Raw genomic sequence first — 27,372 nt, forward strand, 5'->3', positions numbered from 1 at the left:
CTTATTGAAGATTAGTTCACTATTTGTGTGTGTCTATTTCTGGGCTCTTTATTCTGTTCTCTCTCTCTCTCTCTCTCTCTCTATATATATATATACACGTATATATATATGTATTAAATTAAAGCAATATATATATATACGTGTATATATATATATACACACACACATATATCTGTATATACATGTATATATATACACACACATGTATATACATATATATATATATATCCATTTTTTCATGGAAACTTATTTTGTGGAGACTGCTTTGTAATGCTTTAAGCACTGATTTTATGTCCTCAAAGCCACCTTCATATGAATTATTTTAAGATAGGCGGTGAGATACCTCAACCAACTGAGGCCAGCTCTTAATCCTGTGTTAACAGATCTGTTCCTGGAGAGCCTCTGTGCATGTCCTCTCTCATGGTGTGTAAAAGCAGCCCTGAAATCCAGTACTAAACCAAACCAAACTTCGTCTTTGCTAAAAGGAAATTCAGGTGGAAAACAAAAATTGGGCAGTAGGCATGAAAATAATTCTGGGGCACCTGGGTGGCTCAGTTGGTTGAGTGTCCGACTTCAGCTCAGGTCATGGTCTCACAGTTCCTGAATTTGAGCCCCACATTGGCTCTTTGCTGTCAGCACAGAGCCTGCTTGGGATCCTTTGTCCCCATCGCTCTCTGCCCCTCCCCCACTCCTGCTCTTTGTTTTGAAAATAAACAATAAAATTAAAATCTAAAAAGAAAAATAATAATAATTCTGTAACACTTTAACAAGACCCTTCTATTCTAATTCCATTTATCCTTCACTTCCCAACTGGAGTTGCACCTCTTCTTCCAAGTCTTTCCTGACTACCCCGGCCCTAAGGGTTCTCATTCTTAGCACTTGATTTCTACTTTCTATCTTTACTTTTCATAGCTAACGCACGTTAGTAAATATTAACTGCGCCACCTTCCATCTTGTTTTTCTCTGTGAGAGGGTAAAGCTCTTGCAGGCAGAGGCTCTTACTTCTTTTGCCCTCCCATGGCATTCACTATGATTTCTGCCCTGAGAAGGTTAAAACCTAGAGTTGGAAATTACAATTAAAAGACTGATAGAAAGCACACATTAAGAAAAAAATTCAAATAATAAAAAACCATTAAACACACACACTTGTATGCATGAAACATAAGAAGGCTTCAGAGAGAGTTTTGGACCTTAAGCTTGGCACTAAAGAAATCCCAGCTTTCAGTAGAGAAAGGAGGCAAAGTCAAACCAAATAGAAGGTATTAGGGGTGCCTGGGTGGCTCAGTTGGTTAAGCATCTGGCCGTTGGTTTCAGCTCAGGTCATGATCTCATGGTTCCTGGGTTGGAGTCCCTTGTTGGGCTCTGTGCTGACAGTGCAGAGCTACTTAGGATTCTCTCTCCCTCTCTCTGCTCCTCCCCTGTTCACATGCATGTGCTCTCTCTCTCAAAATAAATAAACTAAAAAAAACAAAAAACAAACAAAAGGGATTAATTAATTCAACATATGTTTTTTGAACTTGGCATTCTGCCAAATTGCTTGTGTGATGAAGTGAGATGATAGGAGGAGACAGAAGCTGGAGCAGGACACAGGTGACAATTAATGGGTACTTTGAACAAGTCAGATACTGTTTCACAAGCTTCACAGCCTTTAACTCCTTGAATCTTCATGGTAACTCTATAAGGTAGATAGTTATTATCTTCATTTCATAAGTGAGGGCAGTGCAGCATTGAGATATGAGCTAATTTATTTTAAACTATAAACCTGGTGTATGGGGGCACCTGGCAGCCTCAGTCAGTAGAGCATGCAACTCTTGATCTCAAGGTCATGAGTTCAAGCCCCATGTTGGTGGTAGACATTAAACAAAATAAGAAGAAAAAAAAAACCCAAACCCTAGTATATGGCAGGGCTAGAATAACCACTCTGGCAGCTTGATTCCAGAAATCCTCACTCTTAATCAATATACTATACTGGCCATCAACCAAACAACTAAGCAAGCAGGCAAGGAAACGATCCAAAACCTATACTTATAGTTAGAATCTTATTTTGCAAAACATTATGTAGATTAATTGGAAAGTTTTTATATTGGGTAGCAGGAGAAGACAATATTGGCTAGGTAAAGGACAATTGAAAGAATTTAACATCAAGGTGAGAGGTTAGACTTAAATGCTGTTAAAATGTAATATAATGTCATTAATAGTACAAAGTCATGGGGCACCTGGCTGGCTCAGCTGGTAGAGCACGCAACTCTTGATCTTGGGGGTCATGAGTTTGATCCCCATGTTGGTGTGTAAGGGATGACTAAAAACATAGCACAATGTCATGATTGAGCAGTGTTTTGAGAATATTAATTGCATTTCCAAGTGAAGAATAGATTGAAGAAAAGAATTCTAACTGGGAAAACTGGGAATGAGATTCTTAGCTCCGTATGAGGTTCCAGCCTTGCAGAGAGAAGGGGTGAAGTAAGAACCACTGTAAAAGCAAGGCAGGAGGATCTTGGAAGTTTGCTGGCTATATGGGGTGCAGTGGGTACCGCAAAACTAGTTAAAATGCAGTACAAGGCGGAAGAGAGGTGAGAAAAAGATCCATGGGATCCTGTAGGAATTCAGCAGTAGAAATTATTAATTTCTTAAGCTTCCTCATGGTCAGTAGAGATATGCTGTTGTACATTCTGCAATCCATCAGTATTTGGAAATTAGATTGACTATGCTCTTCTTTTTTCAGAGACTATGAAGACTGCTAAGTTTGTTAAAGCAACTCAGAGAACCAAAAATCATTTTTATTGCCAATATCCTGTGAATACTGTTTCCTCAGGTAAAAATAAAACGAGGCAAAGCAAAATAAAAACAGAAAAGAAAAAAGAAATGGTGCCATCTAGTGGTGACTGAGTGCTATAGGTTGGAAACAAATGAAATAAATTTTTCAACCTCTCTGTCATATTTCATTTTGCCTATATGGTATCACACACCTATGCAAAATAGTTTCCCGTATTCTTCAGTTTTGTCCCATGCTCAGAGCACTCACTGATTTTAAGGTAGCTGTTTCTAGAAGGAGGAACCCATTAGTGTTTCCTATACATGTAGATCATATGCAATGAGCTATTTCTAGCTCATCATACTGGATGCTGTTATTCTAGGCATAAAAACCATAAAGTAGGAGCACCTGGGTGGCTCAGTCCGTTAAGCATCCAACTTGATTTTGGCTCAGGTCATGATCTCACTGTCTGTGAGATTGAGCCCCAATACGGATCCATGCTGGGGTGGAACCTGCTTAAGAATCTCTCTCTCTCTCTCTCTCTCTCTCTCTCTCTCTCTCTCTCTCTTCCTGCCCCCCTGCTCACGAGCACTCTCTCAAAAACAAAACAAAACAAAACAAGACACAAAAAAAACCCCACAAAGTAATGACCCTTGGATTGTCAGTAGAAATTGAAAGTTGGGTAAAAAGAGGTAGTAGGGTAACTCTTATTGTCAGATGATGTAGTGGGATAACAGTCAAATGATGTCATGGAATAATAAATCCTGTCAGATAGCTATCTATGGCTATTGAAAATGGAACCTAATTATCTCCTTGTTGGTGCTCAGAGCAGAGAGCCCTTAGCCAGAAACTTTCTACTATCATGCGCTTAATTCCAGAAAACAGTGGTTTCATGGCCATCTTCTGGGTCTCAAAGCCAGTCAAAAGTTTATTGTCTGAAGGCAGAAATGATGCCTTTAGAGGATGATGCTGTCTGTGCTCGCCCCACTGTGGAGTATTATTGTGGGAGCATCTAAAAAACAATTGGTTGTACAACCTGCTTTTTTCCTGGGTTGTGTGCCTAAAGTCTGATCTCTGGATACTTTTGTCCACCTCGGTTTACCTGATATATAAATGAATCACTTTCCCCTGTAGCTTCTCACAGGGTAGGAATAACTGAATTTATTATTTAATAGCAGACTATAGATAACACATACTTATTTTTACATATGAAAAAAATAAATCGTACTCCTTTTATCACACTGAATATCGCATCACATCTAAGCATATCTAAGCTTACCTTAGCTGATTTAAGTTACAATCATATAGTAATAACTAAAGCATGGTTACCTTGATCTGTCATTATTATTTAGAAAATCCCTAGAAACCAATTTAGCTCATACATTATTTCTCTATTTCAGAAGGGAGCTGGGTCATTAGACTAATCTTAGCCCACGATCCTACACCCATGCTGTCCTCCAGCAACTAGAATGATCCTTATAAGTAAATCAGACTTCGCTACTCCGCTGCTTAATTTGCAAACGGCTCCGCTGAGAATAAAGTCTTAATTCCCAGCCCTTCCCTACAAGGCCCTGGGTCACGTGTCCACAATCTCTGTGATGATGGTGTCTGTGATACTGGCCATGCTCCTGCACGCTGACTTTGTTTCTCTTTCAGGTCATATCCAGCGATCACACCCTACTGAGCAAGACACAGAGCTCTTTCCCTGCCAGGGCCTGGAGTGTTCCTCCACATTTCCCCGATCTGGTTCTTGGGCATCATTTCCTGTTCCGTTCAATCACTCGCTACCCACAGAGGCCTCTCTTGCCTCCCATCTAAACCCAGCTCTGAGCACTCATCGTTGTCCTGTTTTCTTTTCCTTGTCGTTTCTTACCCATTGCAATTTTTCTGTTTCTTTGTCTGTCTTCATAAAATAAAACTGTATGAAAACAGGTCCAGAATTCTTATTGTTTACCTCTGTATCTGTAGAGCTCCCCAAAATGGTATGCCCTAAATATTTCTATAAATGTTCATGAAATGAATGTAAGTGAATAAATGAGCGAACATAAAAAGCATATAAGTGGGGCACTTGGGAGGCTTGGTAGGTTAAGCTTCCGACTTAAGCTCTGGTCACGATCTCACAGTTCGTGAGTTCAAGCCCGGAGATGCGCTCTGTGCTGACAGCTCAGAGCCTGGAACTTGTTTCAGATTCTGTCTCCCTCTCTCTCTGCCCCTCCCTCGCTTGTGCTCCTTTTGTCTGTCTCTGTCTCTGGAATAAATAAACATTAAAAAACTTTTTTTTTTTAATTAAAAGAAAAAGCACACAAGCAAGTTGATGCAGAGATCCAAATTTCATAGCTGTGGGAAAATCTGGGTTGTAGGTATATTCAGAAATCTTGGCGATATCAAGTGCTCTATTACTTGTGCAAATCCCACTCAGAGCACAAGAAGTATGCTTTGAAATGGTCTTAGGGATTTGATAGAATGGACGGCCTTGTTGGGATGGACGGTTTTCCTTGCTGCCATTATTGCTGGCAAGGTGGGGATGTGATCCTGGTGCCGTGTTGATTTATTTTCTCTCTGGTGGTGGCTTGCTGCTCTAGGCTCTTCTTATGTCTCATCCATTTATTCCATGGATGTTGGAATAAACTCTCGAGTGCTGTTATGATCTCTTGGGGACTGTGCGGAACATGCTCTTTTTGTTGAATCACCTTCCTCATGTGAACGCCTTGTGTTTGCACTGAGAGCTGAAGGGAATGGGTCAAGTGACCGACTTCATCTGACGAAAAGTCTGCCAGACCCAATACAAAGGGCTCATTCACAGTAAGTAAATAAACTTTTCTGGGCACCAAGGACTTTTTTAGTATTTTGAATTCTTAAACCAACTCTATCAGAAAGCTATAGGCTAAAAAAAATTCTATGAGGTTCTGCAAGTTCCTCCTCTTGTTTTCAGAGGCCATGGGGGAAAAGTCTAAAAGCTATACTATTTACAGATATTCATATGGTCTCACTTTATTTTTTTTTATTATTTTTTTAAAAGTTTATTTATTTATTTTTGAGAGAGAGAGTGTGTGAGTGGGGAGGGCAGAGAGAGACAGAGAGAAAGAGAATCCCAAACAGCCTCCACACTGTCAGAGTGGGGCTCGAACTCACAAACTGTGAGATGATGACATGAACCGTGAGGTCACGAGCTGAGCTGAAATCAAGACTCTGAGGCTTAACCAACTGAGCCACCCAGGCGCCCCCGTATGGTCTCACTTTAAAGCACAGGCTCTGGCCACTAACCCAATGCCCACACCATTCCCCTTGCCTGCTGCAGTTGTTTGCTCTTTGTGTTTTGGAAACAAAGTATCTCTGTCTCCTTTAAAATTTCTGAACAACACTCAGCTGCTGCATGGAACAATTGCCTTATTTAAATGATCTGAAATCAATTGCACCTCTTTCTGTTGTGGTTGTAGGAGTGAAAATGGTCACGTATATGCTTCTGTGGTGGTGTAAATATCCACAAAACAAAGCCTTGAACCTTAATCCTTTTCGTTTCTGAAAAACCACCACCACGTTGTTTCTGTATTATATGCTCCTGAACTATCTCTTTACTTTGTAGGCTCCTTGTTATGCACTGAATGTTTGTGTCCCCCCAGACTCCTCATGTTGAAATCCAATCCCCCTAATGTGATGGTTTTTGGAGGTGGAGCCTTTGAGAGGTGATTAGATGATAGGACTGGAGCCCTGATGAACGGTATCAGTGCCCTTACAAAAGAGACTCCAGAGTCCTCCCTGACCCCTTCCACAACATGAGTACACAGTGAGGAGATAGCTGCCCATGAACCAGGAAGCAGGACCTCACTGGACCTGGGATCTGCCAGTGTCTTGATCTTGGGTTTCCCAGAATCTAGAACTGTGAGTAATAAATGTTTGTTGTTTAAGCCACCCAGTCTGTGGTATTTTTGTTATAGCAGCCCAAACGGATACTCATACTCTTGGCTGCATTGCTGAATGACAAATGTGTTCCCAGCTCTTGTACTGTTGTTTCTACTTTATGTTTCAACGTTCTAAATGTCTCCTTGATTGATTTTCTTAATCTTTATTTTGGATTCCCCGTCATACTGATCTCTCCTGTCTTGGGCAACTCCATATTTCAAGCCATCTTTTCTTCAAACTTTAGCTAAAAAGCCATCTTCTTCCTGAGAACTTTCCCCTAAATAAAATTTCAGCTTTGGAAAGAAGAAAGGACCACCTTGCTTATACACTACCTGATGATTGAATTCTCCCTAAACTGTTTTGGCAGAACAGATGCTCAGCCTAAGCTTGAATTCCTCTAGTGACAGGGCACTCACTACCTTTGGAAGCAACTCATTTAACCTTTGGCTAGCTCTCTGCTCATTAGCAAACTCTTTCTTTAGATGAGCTGAATTCTTCTCATCACAGACATTACAATTCAGTTCTTAAATGCAGAGCTAGTAAGTTCTTCTTTCATATGAGGGCTGTTCAAATATTTGAAGACAATGAATCTATAACATGTCGTTCCACTTCCTGTCTTGTCTCTAAACAAATAGTCCTCATATGACACAGTGCCGTGTCTCTTTTCCCTTGTGATTTCTCTCCTTAGCTTCCAAGTCTTTTAAGTGATGTATCCAAGCTGAAGACCATGTTTTTTAATAGCTTGCCCAGAGTCCAAAGAGCAGTGGTAGTGTCCACTGCCTTTTACCTGTTCTCTTTCATCAATGATCTGGTTCCAAATCAGGCCTAGTTTTTATTTATTTATTTGTTTATTTATTTATTTATTTATAAAGTTTATTTGTTTATTTTGAGAGAGAGAGAGCACAAGTGGGGAAGGGGCAGAGAGAGAGGGAGAGAGAGAGAGAATCCCAAGCAGGCTCCATACCACCAGTGCAGAGCCCGATGCAGGGCTTAAACTCACGAACTGCGGGATCATGACCTGAGCCAAAGTCATAGGCTTAACCAATTGAGTCCCCCAGGCGCCCCAGGCCTAATTTTTAAAAATATTATACTTACTGTCAGACTAAACCCTCCCTGTCTTTTTTTTTTATCTGCATTATTTCCAAATTGTCAAATCATAGTTCTTATATTAAATTCTTTTATAGTTGGTTGTTTGGTTTTTATAGTTTTTATCCACTAAATTACATATTTTTAGATTTAGCCCATCTACCTACCTGTGTGAGACCGTTTTTGGATCCTTCTTTTATCATCCCACATATTTGCAAATTCTTTCAGCTTTATGTCACCTATGCCAATGAGTTGGTCTTCTACGATGGCATTTAAGTCTTGGGTGAAAACACTGCTTGGAACAAGGTTATTGGCTCAATAAGAATGGGACAAATACACTGTGGTTATTGGATTTGCTTAATCTACACATTTAGGGAGTCCACTTTTTTGGAGTTTTAGGGGGAATCATATGGGATAAAGTACCTTCAATGTTGCTTTTACATTTGGTGGGTGCTCAGTAAATTAGTCATTGAGATTTATCTCCCTTCCTGAAATTCTCTCTTTTTTTTTCACACATTCTTTTTTTCCATTTTCTTCTTTTCTTTCTTTCTTTCTTTCTTTCTTTCTTTCTTTCTTTCTTTCTCAAAGTTTATTTATTTATTTTGAGAGAAACAGAGAGACAGTGCGAGTGGAAGAGGGGCAGAGAGAGAGAGGGAGACAGAGAATTCCCCCCCCCCCAGTGGGGCTCAAATGCATGAAACCGTGAGATCATGACCTGAGCTGAAACCAAGAGTTGGACGCTTAACCTACTGAGCCACCCAGTGCCCCTGCTTCCTGAAATTCTTAAGTTTAATTTGCCCCTGCAGATCTGTTCTTTGTAAAAAAATAAGTCCCTTAATTTTAATCTGTGTCTCTATTTGGTCCATCTTCAAAAATTCTCAGGTTTTAACTACATACTTATTTTAAAGAGATTATTTTCATCCCTCCTGATGTATTTATTGGTTTCCAATTTATTTAATATCATTTTCAGGATTTCTAAAGGGTAATTTAAAAGTAACATTTATTGATTTTTTAGTGATTATAAATGTTATATTTGTTGGAGAATTTTGGAAAATAAAGAAAAATAGGGAAAAAAATCCTGGAAAGGTTCATGTTTTCATTTTGATATTCTCAAAGAATTCTTTAGGCAGTAGCTTTATACTGCTGAAGGAAGCATTACCAAATTTGTGATTCTCAAAGGTGTAGATTTCCTAAGGTGTTTTTTTCTCTTCTACCTTCTAAGGAGATATATATATATATATATTTAACTGTATTTGAGCTGTATTTAACTCAAGCTCATGCTCATGCTAAGAATATGAACTTTCATTTTTTTCTTTACTCTTTCATCTCTAGTTAGATATTCATCCTTTACTCAAAAACAGTCAGAAACTCTTTAGGATTGAAAAATAATAGATCTCCAAAGTCTTTATTAGTTCAGGGCCATTTGAGGTCTATTTTTGGTCCAAGAGAGCATTAATGCAGGTATCTTTAGATTTTCCTCTTTGCTTGTTCTTCAAAGTGTTTTGCTCTTCTAGGCGGTGTGGAACCACATAAGTCCACCCACAACTGAGTGGCTCCAATGCTTTTAAACCTGAGAGAGTTTAGATGAATTATGCAAACGTTGTGTATCTTATTTTATAGCCGTATTGTTGGCTCTGCTTAGATGCTGTTAAGTGTTTTCAGTCACTGTGGTTGAATTAGACATTCACTCAATCATTTTGTTTGTGGTAGATAGTTAAAATAGAAGAAAGACATATAGGGCATTATAGCCATGATCCAAGCACCTTGAATTCCAGGTGATGTCTGGTGTATCTCTAGTCTTTGGGCTTCCCTAAAACTTGGCAGGAGCTAGCCTATTTTTATTTATTTATTTTTTTGCCCGTGTTTGTTGCCATTTTAGAGCAGACATATTTATAGTCACCTCCCAATCAAACTTCACATTGAAAAGTTTCTATTTAAAGATAAAGACAGTTTCCTATTTTGTGACTCCTTTGCCCTGCAGAGCGTGTGTTGTATGACTGTAGTGAGTGGTGAAGTCTGGACAGATTGAGGTGGCTCTCTTGCATGTTCTTCCTGTAAACACTGCGTGAGCTGGCCAAAGCCCTGGAAGTGGGAGCCAAGACAAAGCATCAGATACTTCATTAAATTGAGTCTGCTGTCCAGGCTGGAGGTTATGTGTCACATCTTAGGCATAACTGTGATGGTGGGCCGTGGGGCTGCTGGACAGCACAGTCTTACTGACCTAACACTTTGCAACTACAGACTCTATTTTGGAAATGAGTAATTGGCCATAGCTTCTTTTCCTGTGTGTCAGTGCTATGATTTCTAGATCCCTAGATTCCAAAGGGTAGAAAATAGAAGCAGAGGAAAATAATTCCCAATTATTTTACGAGGCTTACATTAATTGTGGTAAACAAACCTGATAGATATTAGAAAAACAACAAAAGAAACCTGCAGACTAATATTCCTAATGAATATAAACAGAAAAATCCGAACAGAATAAAATCCAGTGGTGTACATAAAAGGATAATAGAATGACCAAGTAGTGTTTATCCCAGGTTATCCTAAGGTTGAAAATTTGACATTCAATCAATGTGATTTCCTATATTAAGAGAATAAATAGAGGCCCCTGGGTGGCTCAGTAGGTTAAGCGTCAGATTCCTGATTTGAGCTCAGGTCGTGATCTCATGGTTCATGAATTGGAGCTCCACATTGGGCTATGTGCTGACAGCATGGAGCCTGCTTGGAATTCTCTCGCTCTCTCTGCTCCTTCCCCACTCTCTCTATCTCTCTCTGAAAATAAATAAATTAACAAGGGCTAAAGAGTGGGCTGCACAGATCAAGGGACATGAAGGCTGCGGGGGAGGACAGCTGGCTTGGCACAGCAGGGCCTCACTGAAGTAGGGTGGGGTCAGCTGATTCCAGCTGCAGGGCACATACCTGCTCCCTAAGAATAGTGGATGGGGCTGGAAAGACCCCTGGGCCATGGGAGAATTGGAATTGTCACTGTAATGAGGGCTTAGCTTTTTTTTTTTCTTTTTTTTAATAAAAGTGATTCCTACCCCTTTCTTGACTTTCTCGATGATAGGGGACCCCTGTTCTACTTTCTGTCAGAGTACCCTTTCACCCAATAATCCTTAGCCTCTAACCCAAAGAAAAACCCTCCTGAGAATAAATCCCATTCAATTAATTATTGTTCTGAGTAGTATTCCATTTTATGAAAATCCCACATTTTGCTTATCAATTCATCTGTTGATATGCATATTTGGGTTATTTCCAGTTTGGGACAATTATGAATAAAATTTCTATGACCATCTATGTAAAAAAAAAAAAAGAAAAGATTTCTACATTTGAAACTGCAAAACACTTCTGAGAGAAATCAAATAAGATCTAAATAAATTGTGACGTACACCATGTTTATGGGTTAGAAGACTCAGTATTGTTAAATTTATTCCTAACTTAACCTATAAATTCAAGGGAATCATGGTCATAATCTTACCACAGTTTTTTGCAGAAATTGATTATCTGATTCTAAACTTTTTATGGAAATGCAAAGGAGGTAGCACATCCAAACATTTTTGAAAAAGAAAAGTAAACTTAAAGGACTCATATTAACTGACTTGGCAACTTACTATAAAGAAGAGACAAATAATTTAATGGAACTGAATCAAGAATCCAGAATTAAGATCTACCCTTTATGGTCATTTGATTTTTTTACAAAGTATCTGAAGGAATCCAGTGGAAAAGGGTAAAAAAAAATTTTTTTAGTTTATTTATTTATTTTGAGAGAGAGAGAAAGAGAGAGAGAGAGAGTACAAATAGGGGAGGAACAGAGGGAGACAGAGAAAAAATTTTTAAAAAGTGGTGGAACATTAAAAAAGAAAGAAAAGAGCTTCCACTCTTGTTTCACACTAAACACAAACACATAGTTTTAGAGCTGAATGTAAAAGCCAAAATGATGACGTCTAGGGAAAAAGGAAACATAGAAGAGTATCTTTGCAACTTGAGTTAAAAAAAACATAGAAGAGTATCTTTGCAACTTGAGTTAAAAAAAAAAAGACTTTTAAAAATAGCATACACAAATTAATAACCATGCAAAAATAGGTAATTAGACTTCATCAAACTTTAAAACTAGTGCTTACCAAACCACACCTTTAAGAAAGTGAATGAGCAAGCCACAGACTGGGAGAAAATATTTCAAAATATGTATCTGACAAAGGATTTGTAACTGCAATATATACTTACAAAAATGCCTCCAACTCAATAATAAAAAGACAAACAATCTATTTTTTTAAATGGACCAAATATTTGAATACACATTTAACAGTGGTATGCAAATTACCATGGGAAAATGCTCAGCAACATGAATCATCAAGTAAATGCCAATAAAAACAGAATGACCCAGCACTACCCAACCACCAGAATAATAAATACTGAACGAGCTGACAACCTTAGAATTGACAAGGATATGGAGCAACTGAAATTCTCACACAATATTGGTGAGGGCGATAAAATGATACAATCACTCTGGAAAAGGCTCTGGTAGTGTCTTATACAACTAAGATTATTACTACATTATGACCCAGCAGCATATGTCCAAAAAACGGTTTGTATAAGGATGTTTATAACAGGCTTATTCATAATAGTCAAAAATCGGATAAAGCTCAGGTGCCCATCAACAAAAGGATGGATAAACAAACCTTGGTATATTCATACAATGGAAGACTGCTTATCGATAAAAAAGCAATGACTTACTGATACACACAAAAACATGAATGAACCTAAAAAAAGCCATCATGCATACGTACTGTATAAAGGACAGGCAGGATGCTTCCCCTGACTAGGCAGGGGAATAAAAAGCTTTCTAGATCTGGAAGGATGATGATGTTTTATATCTTGACAAGGGTCTGGATCACACAGATGTATATATTTATCAAAACCCATCTGATAGTATACTAAAGATTTGGGCATTTTACTGTACATAAACTTTATCTCAAGGAAAAAGTTAAACAACAATTGAACTCTAATTAGTGATCTACTTACCTAAATGTTTAGGTAAAGTATACTGAGGTCTGCAAATTTAAAATGCATCATAGAAGTGAAGAAGATGGAGCCTCCAGGTTGGTGAACATGTGTTAATTTGGGGGCAGTGGCACACCTGGACAGGACACAGAAGCTCTGTGCCCTTTCCCACACCTCACCCTGTGCTCTTCCTGAGTTAAATCTTCTTATTTTAAACTACGTGTCTCCATACATGGGACTGCCTGGCTGGCTGGATAATGAGTGAATGAAAGAAGGGTGGATGGATGGTTGGATGGATGGATGGATGGATGGATGGATCTGGCTCTTGTGGAGTTATATCCTCTTATTTTAACCTGTATATCCCAAACCATTAAAAACTATCCAAAAGAATAATCCAGAAAGAAAGAATTGAGAATCTGGACTTCATTAAAATTAAAAACTGCTTTGCGAGGAGTTCATGTTGAGAGGGTGAGAAGATAAGCCACAGACTGAAAGAAGATACTTGCAAAACCCATAATCTGATAAAGCAGCATTTTCCAAAATATACCAAGAACTCTGAAATTCAATAGTAAGAAAACAAACAACCCAATTAAAAAAAAACAACAACAATGAAGGCCTTTATAGACATCTCATCAAAGAAGATACAGATGTCACATAACATATGAAAAGATATTTCATATCATATATCATCCGGGAAAGGCCAATTGAAGCAACAATGAGATACCACTACACATCTGTTAGAAATCCAGCGCACTGACAGAATCAAATGTTGGTGACGATGTACACAGAAACTATCATTCATTGCTGATGAGAATGCAAAATGGTACAGCCATTTTTTGATACAATTCGGCAGTTTCTTACAAAACTAAACATAACTCTTGCCATATGATCCAGCAACCACTCTCTTTGGTATTTGCCCAAAGAAGTTGAAAATGTATCTCGTGCAGAAACTGGCACACAGCCTTATTTATCATTGCCAAAATTTTGAAGATGTTCTTCAGCAGGTGAATGAGTAAATAAATGGTGGTATGCCCAGACAATGGAATATTATTCAGCTCTCAAAAGAAATGAGCCATCATGCTACCAAAAGACATTAAACAGTCACCTGGGTGGCCCAGTCAGTTGAGCATCTGACTTCGGCTCAACTCATGATCTCATGGTTTGTGAGTTTGAGCCCCACGTCCAGCTTTGCACTGACAGCACAGAACCTACTTCAGATTCTCTACCTCCCTCTCTCTCTGCCACTCCCTCACTCACACACACACACTCTTGGTCTCAAAAATAAATAAACATTAAAAAATTTTTTTAATTAAAAATAAAAATAATATTAAAAAAGACATTAAGGAACCTCAAAATGCCTATTACGAACTGAAAGAAACCAATCTGAAAGGTAACATACTGTATGATTCCAACTACATGATATTCTGGAAAGGGCAAAACTGCGGAGATGATGAAACCATTAGTGGTTGCCAGGGATGGGGGAATAGGCAACACCAAGAGTGAACCCTCCCATAAACTATGGACTTTGGGGTATTATGACGTGTCGATTTAGGTTCATCAGTTGTAACAAATGTACTACTCTGGTGGGAGAATATTGATAATGGGGGAGGCAGTGCATGTATAGAGGCTGAGGCGATATAAGAAATATTTGTATTTCAGTCTTAATTTTGCTGTGAACCTAAAAGTGCTCTAAAAAAATAAAAGTAAAGAACATGAATAGATGGATGAATAGACGGAGGGGTATTGGATAGTATGTGAAGAAGCCAATGCATCAAGATGTTAATTGTAGAATCTATGTGGTAGGTATTTGAGTGTTCATGGTATAATTATTTTTCTTTTTTGTATGTTTGAAAATTTTTAACGATTAGGGAACAAAATGTCTTTGCTGCTAAAGTCCTAGATAAAAAGACTCTTAGTTGGACTTGAGAATATGAAAAGCAGCATTTTGTGTGTGTGTTTCTGTAGATTAATTGTAAATATTGCATCCCGGAGAATTTTTGCTTTTAATTGTTGATAATGTAATTGCTGCTCTGTCCCAACAGAGAGAAACCCTATGAGACCGGGTGGATTTTCTATACCTTATCACATGAACAATAGGCAACTCAATAGCCTCAGTTTGCCCCAATTTGAATTTCTGAGGCATATCTTATAACATTTTTACCTCAGAATGCTGGCTGAATATCTAGAACAAAATAATGTTGGTTACAGATTGCTATCATCAGATTTGTGTTACAAAAAGTCTTTAGAAATATTCAGGAGGACATGTTATCATTTATCTGCTTTTAGCCCTAAATTAAAAATAAAGAAGGCATTATTTAACTATGTCCCTCAGAAATGTTTCTCTTGAAATCGTTTCTGGCTTTTACCAAAATACAGTAGCATAATTTCAACAATCGTACTTTTCAACAAAAGTACGAGAACTCAATGAGGTCCTGTGATTTAGTTTGCTTAATTCTACCTACGAAGTAAATGAAAATACATTTCTTCTAACTTGGGGGACAAAATACTAGCACAAAGAAATCAATCATAGAGAGCAAAGAGAAGAAAAATATCCTGAAAGGGTGTTCCACAAAGCACAGATTTCTTCTTCCTCTTCTTAGCCATATTTCTTTCATGCTAAAGAAAAAAAATCTCCAGGAAAGAACAGTAAGTGGAATTTCATATTTGTGGCAATGAAATATATTGCTAGTCAATATGGACTAATTTAAACAAAGTTTCATTTTGAGGTAAAGAAAATATGAGAATTTTATAAAAACTTACCAGAAGCATTCCTGTCCCTGACAGTGGCTAGGAAGAAACCCATGAGCCTGATTCAAACAGAGTCTTCAGTGTCTTGGGGTCAGGACAGGACAGGACAGGCGGTGTCCCTTAATAAACATTTTCACTGAACTCTACAAGGCCATGGAAACGTTGGTGCTTCCTGATGCCAATTCATTAACCAAAGTTTACTAATCTACCTGGAATGTTAATTAAGATTTGTCCAAGAAGAATATGTACTTCCAAAGGAAAAAAAAGTCACCCCCTCCTGAAGAATCAAGAAGGAAACAGGAAACTGAATAAGTTCAGCTATTTACTTTTTCTATCACATGCCCTTCTGTAAATACTGCTAATATATACAGCTTTGAGCAAGCAAAGGCTGTTCCCTCCGCTCAGCACACTTGAGATTCAACAGGTGGTTTATAGGAGTGACGTGTCTGAACACAGGTCAATTTCTATAGTGTTCTTTAACAATAAGTCAGGCTGAACAAATGAAGAGTTTGGTAAACAATTAACTTTCCAAGGTACTGTTTATCTTGGGACTTTGTCTTGGTTTTTATTGTATTGTAAGTAGCCCTTTTGCTGTTTACTCCACCAGGAGATCTCCGTATTTTCTCCTTATTCATTATTTTTTTTTTTATTTTAGAAGCATTAACTAATTCATTAACTAATTAAGGAGTAAGAGCAACACTTCTGGAGGGACTTTAGCAATAAATGAATACTCCTGAACTGAGGCCTTTCAGTGGAGGCTGCTAAATTCGTATGTCCAGAACATTATTTACAGGTTGAAAAATCTTGCTCATATGTGCTCTTCGGTCTTTCAAACACATGAAGATTCTGTGGTTAGTTGGCCATTAAAAAAATAAGCTTTTAGAGCAACTAATGTTGCTGAGTAACATGCTTTGGCAAGTGCTATTTAACATTTCTTGTCTTGGTCATTTTTCATGGCTGTATCATTTCATGTGTGTGACTATCCAAATCTCCACAGCCAATGCTGAGAGTATTTGTTCTGTACCTCCAACAATTTGCTTTCAATTGAGTATGAAATACACATTTATACTTTGAATTTCTACATTGAGATGATCATACTTTGGATGTATTGGATTAAATAAAATATATTAAAATTAATTTTGCCTTTTTCTTTTTGAACTTTTTTGCAGTTTATTTGTTTACTTTGAGATACAGAGTGTGGGGGAGGGCCGAGAGAGGGAAAGAGAGACAATCCCAAGCAGCCTCCACACCATCAGTGCACAGCCCGATGTGGGGCTCCAACTCACCAACTGTGAGATCATGACCTGAGCTGAAATCCAGAGTCCGACCTTTAACCCACTGAGCTACCCAGGTGCCCGTCTTTTTGATCTTTTTTTATGTGATTATTAAAAAATTTAATATTACGTATAGACCTCTCTTATTTTTACTGAATAGCACTACTCTACTCTTCCTTGTATCTCTCATCCAGGATCAAAATCTGATACCATCTTGGATTTCTCTGTTTCTTCAAGTCCAAGGCTGTTTTTCATAATTTCTCTCAGATTCAGCTCATCCTTTCATTGCCATTGCCAGGATTTAGCCTTGTGATCATCAACCCAGGAGAATCTGTCCCCAAATTCTCATTCTTTCCCTTTTATTTCATCTCTTTTGCTCTGACATCCATTAATATATTCAAAGTGTGTTTCTCTGGCATTCTTCTGGAGCCATGCGTATAGGAAGTCACATTTTTATATCTTCTTATTTAATAGATCCATCAGTAGATTTTCCATGATTTTCCAGATTTTCCAGATTTTCTCTCTGATGCCTGTGTACTTCTTTTCTCTCTTCTTCTTCTTCTTCTTCTTCTCCTCCTCCTCCTCCTCCTCCTCCTCCTCCTCCTCCTTCTCCTTCTTCTTCTTCTTTTAAGGAAACTACTCCCAATATGGGGCTTGAACTCACCACCTGGAGATCAAGAGTCACATGCTCCACTAACTGAGGCAGCCAGGAGCCCTCCATTCTGCTTTTTTTTTTTCTTTTTTCCAATTTTAATCAATTTGTTGAAGTATTTTTATTTTATGTACAAATAATTACCATTAAGGTAGGAATGTTGGATATCTGCAGTGAATCTTGGATTCAAGGAGGTTCACTTAATCCAACCCACTGAGCCTCCATCCTTTGCACACTGATGGAAACACTGGTGGAATGTGTGGAGGCAGTATTTCCGGATCAGACAACGAGGGTTTGAGCAGATGCGGCAAGAACCGGAACCCAGGCGGGATTTCCTGGGAGGGCTCCAGTAGAGCTGCTGGTGTCCCATCTTGCTCTCGGGACGCAACGAGCAAAAGCCTTTTTTTAACGATTTTTATTTAAAGTTGTATATAAGATTACTTTATTCCTTCGTCTTCTCAATTGTTTCTTCCGTGTATCAGCCTGAGCCAAAATCAAGAGTTGGACACTTAACCCACTGAGCTACCCAGGCATCCCATGTATTTTGAATTTTCCATTTAATATATCAGAAATTATTCTAAGAGATGAACTTTTAAAATAAAGTTATAAGGATTTGTTCTCTTGAATGCCATGTTAAAAACAGGTTTTTTTTCCTGTGCTGTGGTTACTTGTTTTAATTTTTAACTTTCATTTAATTTTTTCTAGTTTTTATTTTAATATTAAATTATTATTAAATTTCATGTTATTTTAAAGTTAAAATATTTAAAAAGCTTACGCCACTAGATGGTGCTGTCATCACAAAGAAATGAAATATATACATATTTAAAAATTAATTTGCACATTTTAAGGAAAAAACTCAACTACTATAGAACTGTATAAAGTAAAAAGTATAAACTAAACTTCTAAGAGATATTCCCCAAAGGTAGTCACTGATGACATGGGGATTTTTCTTTCTTCTCAATTAGTTTATCTATATATCTGTATATTTCTATATATTATTTTTCTATATATTCTTTTATAAAACTATCATACTGTACATTGTTATTTTGAAACTTACTTTTTTTTAACCTAATCATATATAATGGCATTCTTTCCATGTCAGTACATATGATTAATTTCATTCTTCAATAAAATTTGAGTGAATTGTTTTAAATGGTGAAAACATTGTTATAATTATTCATACTTTTTTTACTTGTATAACTATTATAATTTTTTTTAATATATGAAATTTATTGTCAAATTGGTTTCCATACAACACCCAGTGCTCATCCCAAAAGGTGCCCTCCTCAATACCCATCACCCACCCTCCCCTCCCTCCCACCCCCCCAATTTTTTAATGTTATATGTATTTTTTATAGTTTATTTCACTTCTCATAGTATATATTTAGATAGCTTCTGGATTTTTGCGTATCCACACAACCACCCTTGTACATTCACCCTACTACACAGTAGGTATAAAGTCAATGTTGACATCAGTTTCTCCCAGAAATTTATACGCATGATCTCCTATGAATTAAAACTTCTAGTATTGCTGTTGGGTAGTTAAACATAGTATTTTTAATCTTGATTCCTCTTAAACTCTTTGAATCTCATCTGTTCTCTCTCTACCATCTTCCCCATTTCTCTTTCCTATGCTTTATGGATCATTTCTTTTGAACACCCTTGATAATGTCCCTAGGTGCCATTTTTGTTTCCGAACATTGTTTTGGGCCCTCAGTGAGCCCTTCCAGTCTGGAAACATGTGTCCATCCATTCTGGAAAATGTCCTTGCATTAGTTCTTTGATAATTTTCTCCTCTGTATGTTCTCTGTTTTCTCTTTGAAGAACTCCTATTATTTGATGATCTATTTCCTAGACAGATTCTCTATTTTCTTAAATATTTTTTTTAACTTTATAATGTTTATTTATTTTGAGAGAGAGAACAGAAAGCGAGCAGGGGAGGGGCAGAGAGAGAGGGAGACACAGAATCTGAGGCAGGCTCCAGGTTCTGAGCTGTCAGCACAGAGCCCAATGGGGGGCTCGAACTCACAAACCGTGAGATCATGACCTGAACTGAAGTTGGACGCTCAACTGATGGAGCCACCCAGGTGCCCCGACAGATTCTCTATTTTTAAGAAATATGTTTTCTCTGCTTTTATTTTTGTCTCTGTCTCTCTTTTTTTTTTTTTTTTTTTTTTGAGAGGTGGGGAGGGACAGAAAGAAAGGGACAGATAGAGAGAATCTCAGACAGGCTCTACGCTGTCAGTGCAGAGCCCAATGCGGGGCTCAAACTCCCAAACCTCGTGAGCCAAAATCAAGTGTCAGATGCTTAACTGACTGAGCCACCCAGGCACCCCTATTTTTGTCTCTTTGTTCTACTCCTGCTTTGTGCCCTCAACTTTATTTTCAAACTCTTCTATTGATGTTATTTCTGCTGTCATATCTCTTTTTTAAAAGTTTAATTCTTATTTGCTACTTTATAAATGATATTGAGAATGAAAATGAGGAGAATCAGACTGCAGCACTAAAATAAGGTTAAAATAATGTTTTTATCATTTAAAAAATTTTTCTTAATGTTCATTTATTTTGAGAGAGAGAGAGAGACAGAGTGTGAACAGAGAAGGGGTCAGAGAAAGAGAGAGACACAGAATTCGAAGCAGGCTGTAGGCTCCGGGCTGTCAGCACAGAGCCCGATGTGGAGCTCGAACCCATGAACCATGAGATCATGACCTGAGCCGAAACCAAGAGTAGGACACTCAACCAATTGAGCCACCCAAGCACCCTGAGCATCCAACTCTTGATCCCAGGGTCATGAGTTCACACTCCAAGTTGGGCCTGGAGCCTACTTAAAAATAAAGAAAAGAAAAGAGAATTCTTGAATGTTATTTATGTGCTTTAGTTTCCTTATTTACAAGTAAATAGAATAAGTATAATAAATATAATAAAAATATTTTTTTATGTTTATTTTTGAGAGAGATACAGAGTGCGAGCAGGGGAGGGGCAGAGAAAGAAGGAGACATGGAATCTGAAGCAGGTTCTAGGCTCTGAGCTGTCAGCACAGACCCTGATATGGGCCTGAACTCACAAATCTGAGATCATGACCCAAGCTAAAGTTGGATGCTTAACCGACTGAGCCACCCAGGCGCCCTAAAAATACCTATTTCATATGGTAGTTTAGAGGAATTCATGAAATAATGTATGTAAATTGCTTAATAGAATACCTAGCAATTTATCAGGGCTGAATAAATATTAGCTATGATTATTACTCTTCTTTTTCAAATTTTTTAGAACTTCATAAAGACTTATAATTTAATTACAGAGTTCATTAAAATGTTCTTTCTATGAAATTAACTGATATGTTTTTGTATCTTTATTCTATTGTTAAAATGTCTTTGGAGTGTTTTAATGCTCAAAATTACTTAGACTGAATATATTAAATAAATGTTTGCTTAGACCTACAATCCTTTAGAGAAAGCCCATGGGTCTGGATGTGTTTTGTACAGAAAATCTTCTGTTTCAGACATGTTAGCAGATTCAGGTACCCTGTGTTATATAACACTCCCAGAGGAGGGATAGAAGAACATGCAGGTATCAAATATTTCAACAGTTCTACAGTAATTTATGAGTATTTACACTAAGGAGAATATAAAATGACTAAAAGTAGTCTCAATACAGGTCATGTTTCATTACCAAATGAATCAGGTCAGGTCATGTTTCAGTGCCAAATGAGTTATAGAAAAACATTCAATTTTCAGAGTAGTTATTTTTTTAAAAGTTTATTTATTTATTTTGAGAGAGAGAGAGAGCACAAGCAGGGGAGGGGCAGAGAGCAAGGGAGAGAGAGAGAGAGAGAGAGAGAGAATCCCAAGCAGTTTCCATACTGTCAGCACAGAGCCCAATGTGGGACTCAAACTCACCAACTGTGAGACCATGACCTGAGCTGAAACCAAGAGTTGGATGCTTACCTGACTGAACCACCCAGGTGCCCCCAGAGTAGTTATTTGACCTCGGAATTATAAATAATGGATTATAGACCAGCACACATTCTTTGTATCAGTTCTGGGGATATAGCTGTGGAGATTGGTCCATAATTAGTAGTTGGTGTGCAGAAATGAATGGACTTGTCCAGTAAGATATGCAAAAGGACTAGAAACCATTAGCATGAGGTTCTTGCTGGGTTTCTTAGAACATTTATTTTTTAAAACTGCATGTTTGTATGTTTTTCTTATTCTTTTGGTTTTATTTTTTTCATTCCTCATGAGACTGTTTTTTTCCCCCCAAAATAAAGCAAACTAATGCCTAAAATCAGTTGCTGAAGTTCTGTCTTAAAGAACAACATAAATGCGACCAACCTAGGCCCAAAAAGCCCAACCTAGGCAACCTAGAAGATTATGGACCCAATGATTTAGATAGTATCACAAACCTGAAAATAAATTGATTTAAAATATGACCCAAGGGGTACCTGGGTTGCTTAGTCAGTTGAACATCTGACTCCAGCTCAGGTCATGATCTCACAGCTTATGAGTTCGAGCCCCACGTTGGGCTCTGTGCTGACAGCTCAGAGCCTGGAGCCTGCTTCGGATTCTGTGTCTCCCTCTCTCTGTGCCCCTAACCCACTCACATTGTCTCTGTCTCTCTCAAAAATAAATAAACATTAAAAAAAATTAAGAAAAAAATAAAATGTGACCCAAAACGTCCTGGAAAAAGACATAGGGAACCTGCTGAAAATGCCAATTCAGTGATTTCTTAGTAGTACCAATCATTAACAAAATACAAGATAATGTACATTGGATAGAGGATTGTAGCATCAGGAATATTCTTCCTCAAATACCTAGATTTAAAAATATAGAGTCACAGTCTTGTGAAATTTTTTTTGGGGGGGTATTATTAAAAGGATGGCCAGAGCTTCATGCTTGCCTCTTATCTTATGGTTTCGAGGAAAAGTTGGCAAGAACAATCTATTCGGATGGGTGTGAATGAGGTGGGGGAAGATCAAGGGGAAATAACCAGTCAGAGAGGGAGAAATGTGATCTCTATGTTTTTAGTAACACATAGAGCTAGAGAAACATGTTATACTTATTTAGAAATAACAACAATAACAGTTGTAATCCTTAAACTTTTCATCCCAGAATTTGATCACAACTATGGATCATCTCCCTTATAAGATGTATTGATGCATGTCCGCCCAATTTTGCACACTGTTTTAGATGATTTACATATTAATTAACTCATCCAGTGACCTGGATGCCTGCTTTAAATAAAATCTGATTTTTATCCAAGCCAAGATACAAATACTTGCCTTTGCTCCAACCTTAGGATAACAAAAAGGAAAAGATATGAGAGATTTAAATGGCTTTAGCATTTAATGATAGTTTATTATGGCTTGGTTTTAGAGTGTTAGGATATCCTGATTGCTTTTAGCTATTGGAAAGGGATTAAGAGGAAGTTTCTTTTTAGATTATCATTTTTGTTAAGTTATAGAATTAATATAACATTATAGGCAATTTAAGAGGAAGGAAAATTACTTGATGGGATTACTGTGCCCATTCTGATGCATTTCCTTTTAGTTTTTTCCCTCAGTTCAAAAAATAAACCATTTCAAAATATATAACATTTATTTATTCTATTCTAATTTATTTATTTTTATTTTAGAGAGAAATTGAAACTGGGGAGGAGGCAGAGAGAGAAAGAGAGAGAGAGACAGAGAATCTTAAGCAGGTTCCACACTAAGCATGGAGCCCAAGCCGGGGCTCCATCTCATGACCCTGGGATCATGACCTGAGCTGAGAGCAAGAGACAGATGCTCAACCAACTGAGCCACCCAGGTGCCTCAAAATTTCAAAATATATAAAAGTAAAGAGAATATGATGACAAATCCCCAACGTCCATCATATAGTGTGGCAGATGTTATTAAAAGATGCCTGGAACAATAATTCTATCTCAAATGCTATTCTTACAATGTGACCTTGCTTGCCATTCTGCAATTAAACGGTGGAGCCTATGGCCCTTCCACTTGCCCTGAGCACACATTTATCTAAGATATAACTGAAACACTGCTGAGTAACGTCTAGACGGTAACAAAGAACACGCAGCTCCTGCTGGTTTCTACTGGGACACTTGCTCAAGGCTTCGGCTACCGTGTAAGAAGTCTGTTTTCTCTGCAGCCACCAAGTGTAGAAACCACCCGAGAAAGAGAGAACGAGAAGAGGCAGGAGAAGAGGAGGAAGAAGGACACACTTGAAGAGTCCCAGTTCTCCCAGGCCCCGTCTGCTCGAGTGAAGGAGGAACCCAGATGCAGCCACTATCTGACTGCAGCTGCAAGAGACCCTGAGGGACACCTGCCCAGCTGATTCGAGTCAACTACCAAATCTGTAAGCAAAATAATGATTACTATTGTTTCGAGACCCTGTAGACAGTGTATTAAAAAGCAAAGGACAGTGGGAACACTTAGATATAAAATTAACAGATTTCCATACATTTCTATACATTTTATCTAATTTTTTTTCTTTCCAGGAGGACTTTATTTTTTACTTTTTTATTTTCTTTAAAAATTTTATAAAAATATTTATTTATTTTTTTTTTTTGAGAGAGAAAGAGAACAAGCAGGGGAAGGGCAGAGAGAGAGGGAGACACAGAATCCGAAGCAGGCTCCAGGCTCTGAGCTGTCAGCACAGAGCCTGACATGGGTCTTGAACCCAAGAGCAGCATTATCATGACCTGAGCCAAAGTCGGTCACTCAACCAACTGAGCCACCCGGGTGTGCTCTTTCCAGGAGAACTTTAAGGCAAATCTCAGATCATGATATTTCATCCCTAGTTTATTTTCTATTCCTAATAATTAAGGACGTCTTTTTCCACATCATGCAAACTGTAAAATATATTTACATAAGATAATAACTAGTCCATATTCACAATTCTGTTACTGTTCCTAAAATATTTTTTACACTTATTTTGTTTAAATCAGATCCCAAGCAAGACCCACACTTACATATGATTATAGCTCTTATATTTCTTTTCATATTGAAAACCCCAATTTTTTTTTTAGAAAAAGTCATTGACTTGTAGAAAAGACCAAGGTTATATTTTAAAAATACTTCAAAATACAGTGAATACAAATTTTGCCAAGCACCCTGTAACATAATGAATATTTTTCATATTGTTACACCTTCATAAATATACCTGTTAATGCCTACAGTATACACAATTGAATTGCTACACTTTGGTTTGCTCACTGTTCCCCTAAGTTTGGACATTTGAAGAACTACCTGTACCTATTCCTTTGCCTATGTTTTCACTGCTATCAAATTTATGAATAAATCTTTTCACTAGACTCTGAATTATTTCCTTAAGAAAAACTGTCAGAGATGAGCTTATTAAATCAAAACTTATTTAATATTTTTAGAACTTGTCAAAGAGAAATTGCACCAGACACTTGTTTTAAAAAGGGAAGATAGGGCACCTGGGTGGCCTAGTTGGTTAAGCGGCAGACTCTTGATTTTGGCTTCAGGTCGCGGGATCCAGCCCTGTGTCAGGATCCGAGTTGAGCATGGAGTCTGTTTAAGATTCTATCTCTCTATCTCTCTCCCTTTCCCTATCTCTCTCCCTCTGTCCCCACCCCCACTCATGTGCACTCTTTCTCTCTTAAAGTAAAATAAAATAAAATAAAGTAAAATAAATAAAATAAAATAAAATGACAAGACAGGTTTTATTCGAACTATTGTAGTAGAGGAGAGAGACTTTGGTATAAAGCTGACCTCGGAATGCAGCAAGGGCAGCTAGGGACTTAGAGCCGATGGGCAGAGTGGGAATCATTGGACATAAAATTACTAAGAGGAACTTGATTAAACATTAAGGGTGAGAGGGAGAGAATCTGATTTGATGCTGATAGCAGAAGGGATGAGGAACTTGATTAGGTATGAAGGGCAGGGCAGTTCTTGCCACACCGGGTTCAGCAAGCTAAGGACCATAGGCCAAGGATGAGGCTTTATCAAAAAAGATAGCTCAGAGGAGCCTAACTAAAGTTTGGTCAAGAAGGGAGTCCTTGTGGACTCTTAGTACATATTATCAAATTTCTTTATAAAACTGGGATACTAGCAATAGAAGACCATTTACCAACATTACATCATTAAGTTTTAAAATCTAATTTATTAGATAAAAATGATACCACTTGAAGTTGCTACACAGAAGAGCCTTCAAAATATTACTAAATGGGGGTGCCTGGGTGGCTCAGTCGGTTGAGTGTCTGACTTCAGCTCAGGTCATGATCTCACAGTCCATGAGTTCGAACCCCGCGTCGGGCTCTGTGCTGACAGCTCAGAGCCTGGAGCCTGTTTCGGATTCTGTGCTTCCCTCTCTCTCTCTGACCCTCCCCCGTTCATGCTCTGTCTCTCTCTGTCTCAAAAGTAAATAAACGTTAAGAAAATATTACTAAATGAAAGAAGCAGCCACACAAAAACCATATGTTATATGAAATGTCCACAATAGGCCGTTCTATGGAGATAGATTAGTTGTTGCCCAGGGCAGGGTGGTTTGGTTAGAAATATGGGGTTTCTTTTTAGGGTGATGAAAACATTCTGAAATCAATTGTGGTCATGGTTGTGCAGCTTTGTAAATATACTAAAAGCCATTGAGTTATATACTTTATTTATTCTTTTTTAAAGTTTATGTCTTTAAGTAATCTCTACCCACCGTGGGTGGTCTCAAACTCACCACCCCGAGACCAAGAGTCACAAGCTCCTCTGACTAAGCCAGCCAGGTGTCCCAGATTACACACTTTAAGTAATGAGTTGTGACGGGTGCCTGGGTGGCTCAGCTGGTTAAGCCACTGATTCTTGATTTCAGCTCAGGTCATGAGATCAAGCCCTGAATCGGACTCTGCACTGACAGGATAGAGCCTGCTTGGCATTCTCTCTCCCTCTCTCTCTGCTCCTCTCCCACTCTTGCACATTCTCTCTCTCTCAAAATAAATAAATAAACATTAAAAAATAATGAATTGTGTGATATGTGAATTATGTCTCATAAAGTTGTTACATAAAAAAGGTGGTATTCGCTTCTTAAGTGTTTTTGAATTTTGTTCATTATTAATAAGGTTGAAAATATTTCCATCTGCTTGCTTTCTAGCTGTATTTACACTTTATTATTTATTTATTTTTAATGTTTATTTATTTAAAAACATTTTTAATGTTTTTATTTATTTTTGAGACAGAGAGAGACAAAGCATGAGCAGGGGAGGGGCAGAGAGAGAGGGAGACACAGAATCCGAAGCAGGCTTCAGGCTCTGAGCTGTTAGCACAGAGCCTGACGCAGGGCTCGAACTCACGGACTGTGAGATCATGACCTGAGCTGAAATCGGACTCTTAAAAGACTGAGCCAACCAGGTGCCCCAATGTTTATTTTTGAGAGAGAGAGACAGAGTGTGAGCAGGGGAGGGGCAGAGAGAGGGAGACACAGAATCTAAAGCAGGCTCCAGGCTCTGAACTTTATAGATGTGTATGTTTGGAAATATTATTTGGAATAAAAATAACAAGGAACAAAAAGCAGAGGCTTAGGGAGGGAGGAACTTCATGGTGTGGAAGCTTAACCTCAGAGCTCCCGTGATTGCCTTAAGGAACTTAAAACAAAATTATTTCTTTTACTTACTTTGCAGGTTTATCAAGTGGCGTCATGTGAAGACTCTGAGGGATGATATTTATCCAATAATCAGATATTTCAGTGCTTTTTGAGGTACTGCTTGGGAATATGTAACAACTCAATCTCCTGCTTTATTAGACCAAACCCCCAGGTGACAATAAATCCCACACAAATCTCTTCAGGGTATTTTAAATTTCATTTAATTTAAAGGAATCAGGAAAAGTAAAGAATGGATATTTGCCTAATATGGGAATTAGACATTTCAGTAGTAGTTCTAGGAAAATAAGGCTTTAACAATTTGCTAGTCATGTTAGAGTTCTAATTTCAGGAGCTACTCGCCATTCTCTGCAT

General features: G+C 38.0%; 1 protein-coding gene across 1 annotated transcript; it reads right to left on the reverse strand.

Annotated features, from left to right (window-relative positions):
• Positions 1-17,609: 17,609 nt before the first annotated feature.
• LOC115511510 (40S ribosomal protein S29-like) lies at positions 17,610-17,783 on the reverse strand. Its single transcript, XM_032593038.1, has one exon. The coding sequence runs from the start codon at positions 17,781-17,783 to the stop codon at positions 17,610-17,612; it is 174 nt and encodes a 57-aa protein (XP_032448929.1).
• Between the last annotated feature and the right edge of the window lie 9,589 nt (positions 17,784-27,372).

Source organism: Lynx canadensis, chromosome B1, assembly GCF_007474595.2.
Source record: "Lynx canadensis isolate LIC74 chromosome B1, mLynCan4.pri.v2, whole genome shotgun sequence".
Taxonomy (NCBI): Eukaryota; Metazoa; Chordata; class Mammalia; order Carnivora; family Felidae; genus Lynx; species Lynx canadensis.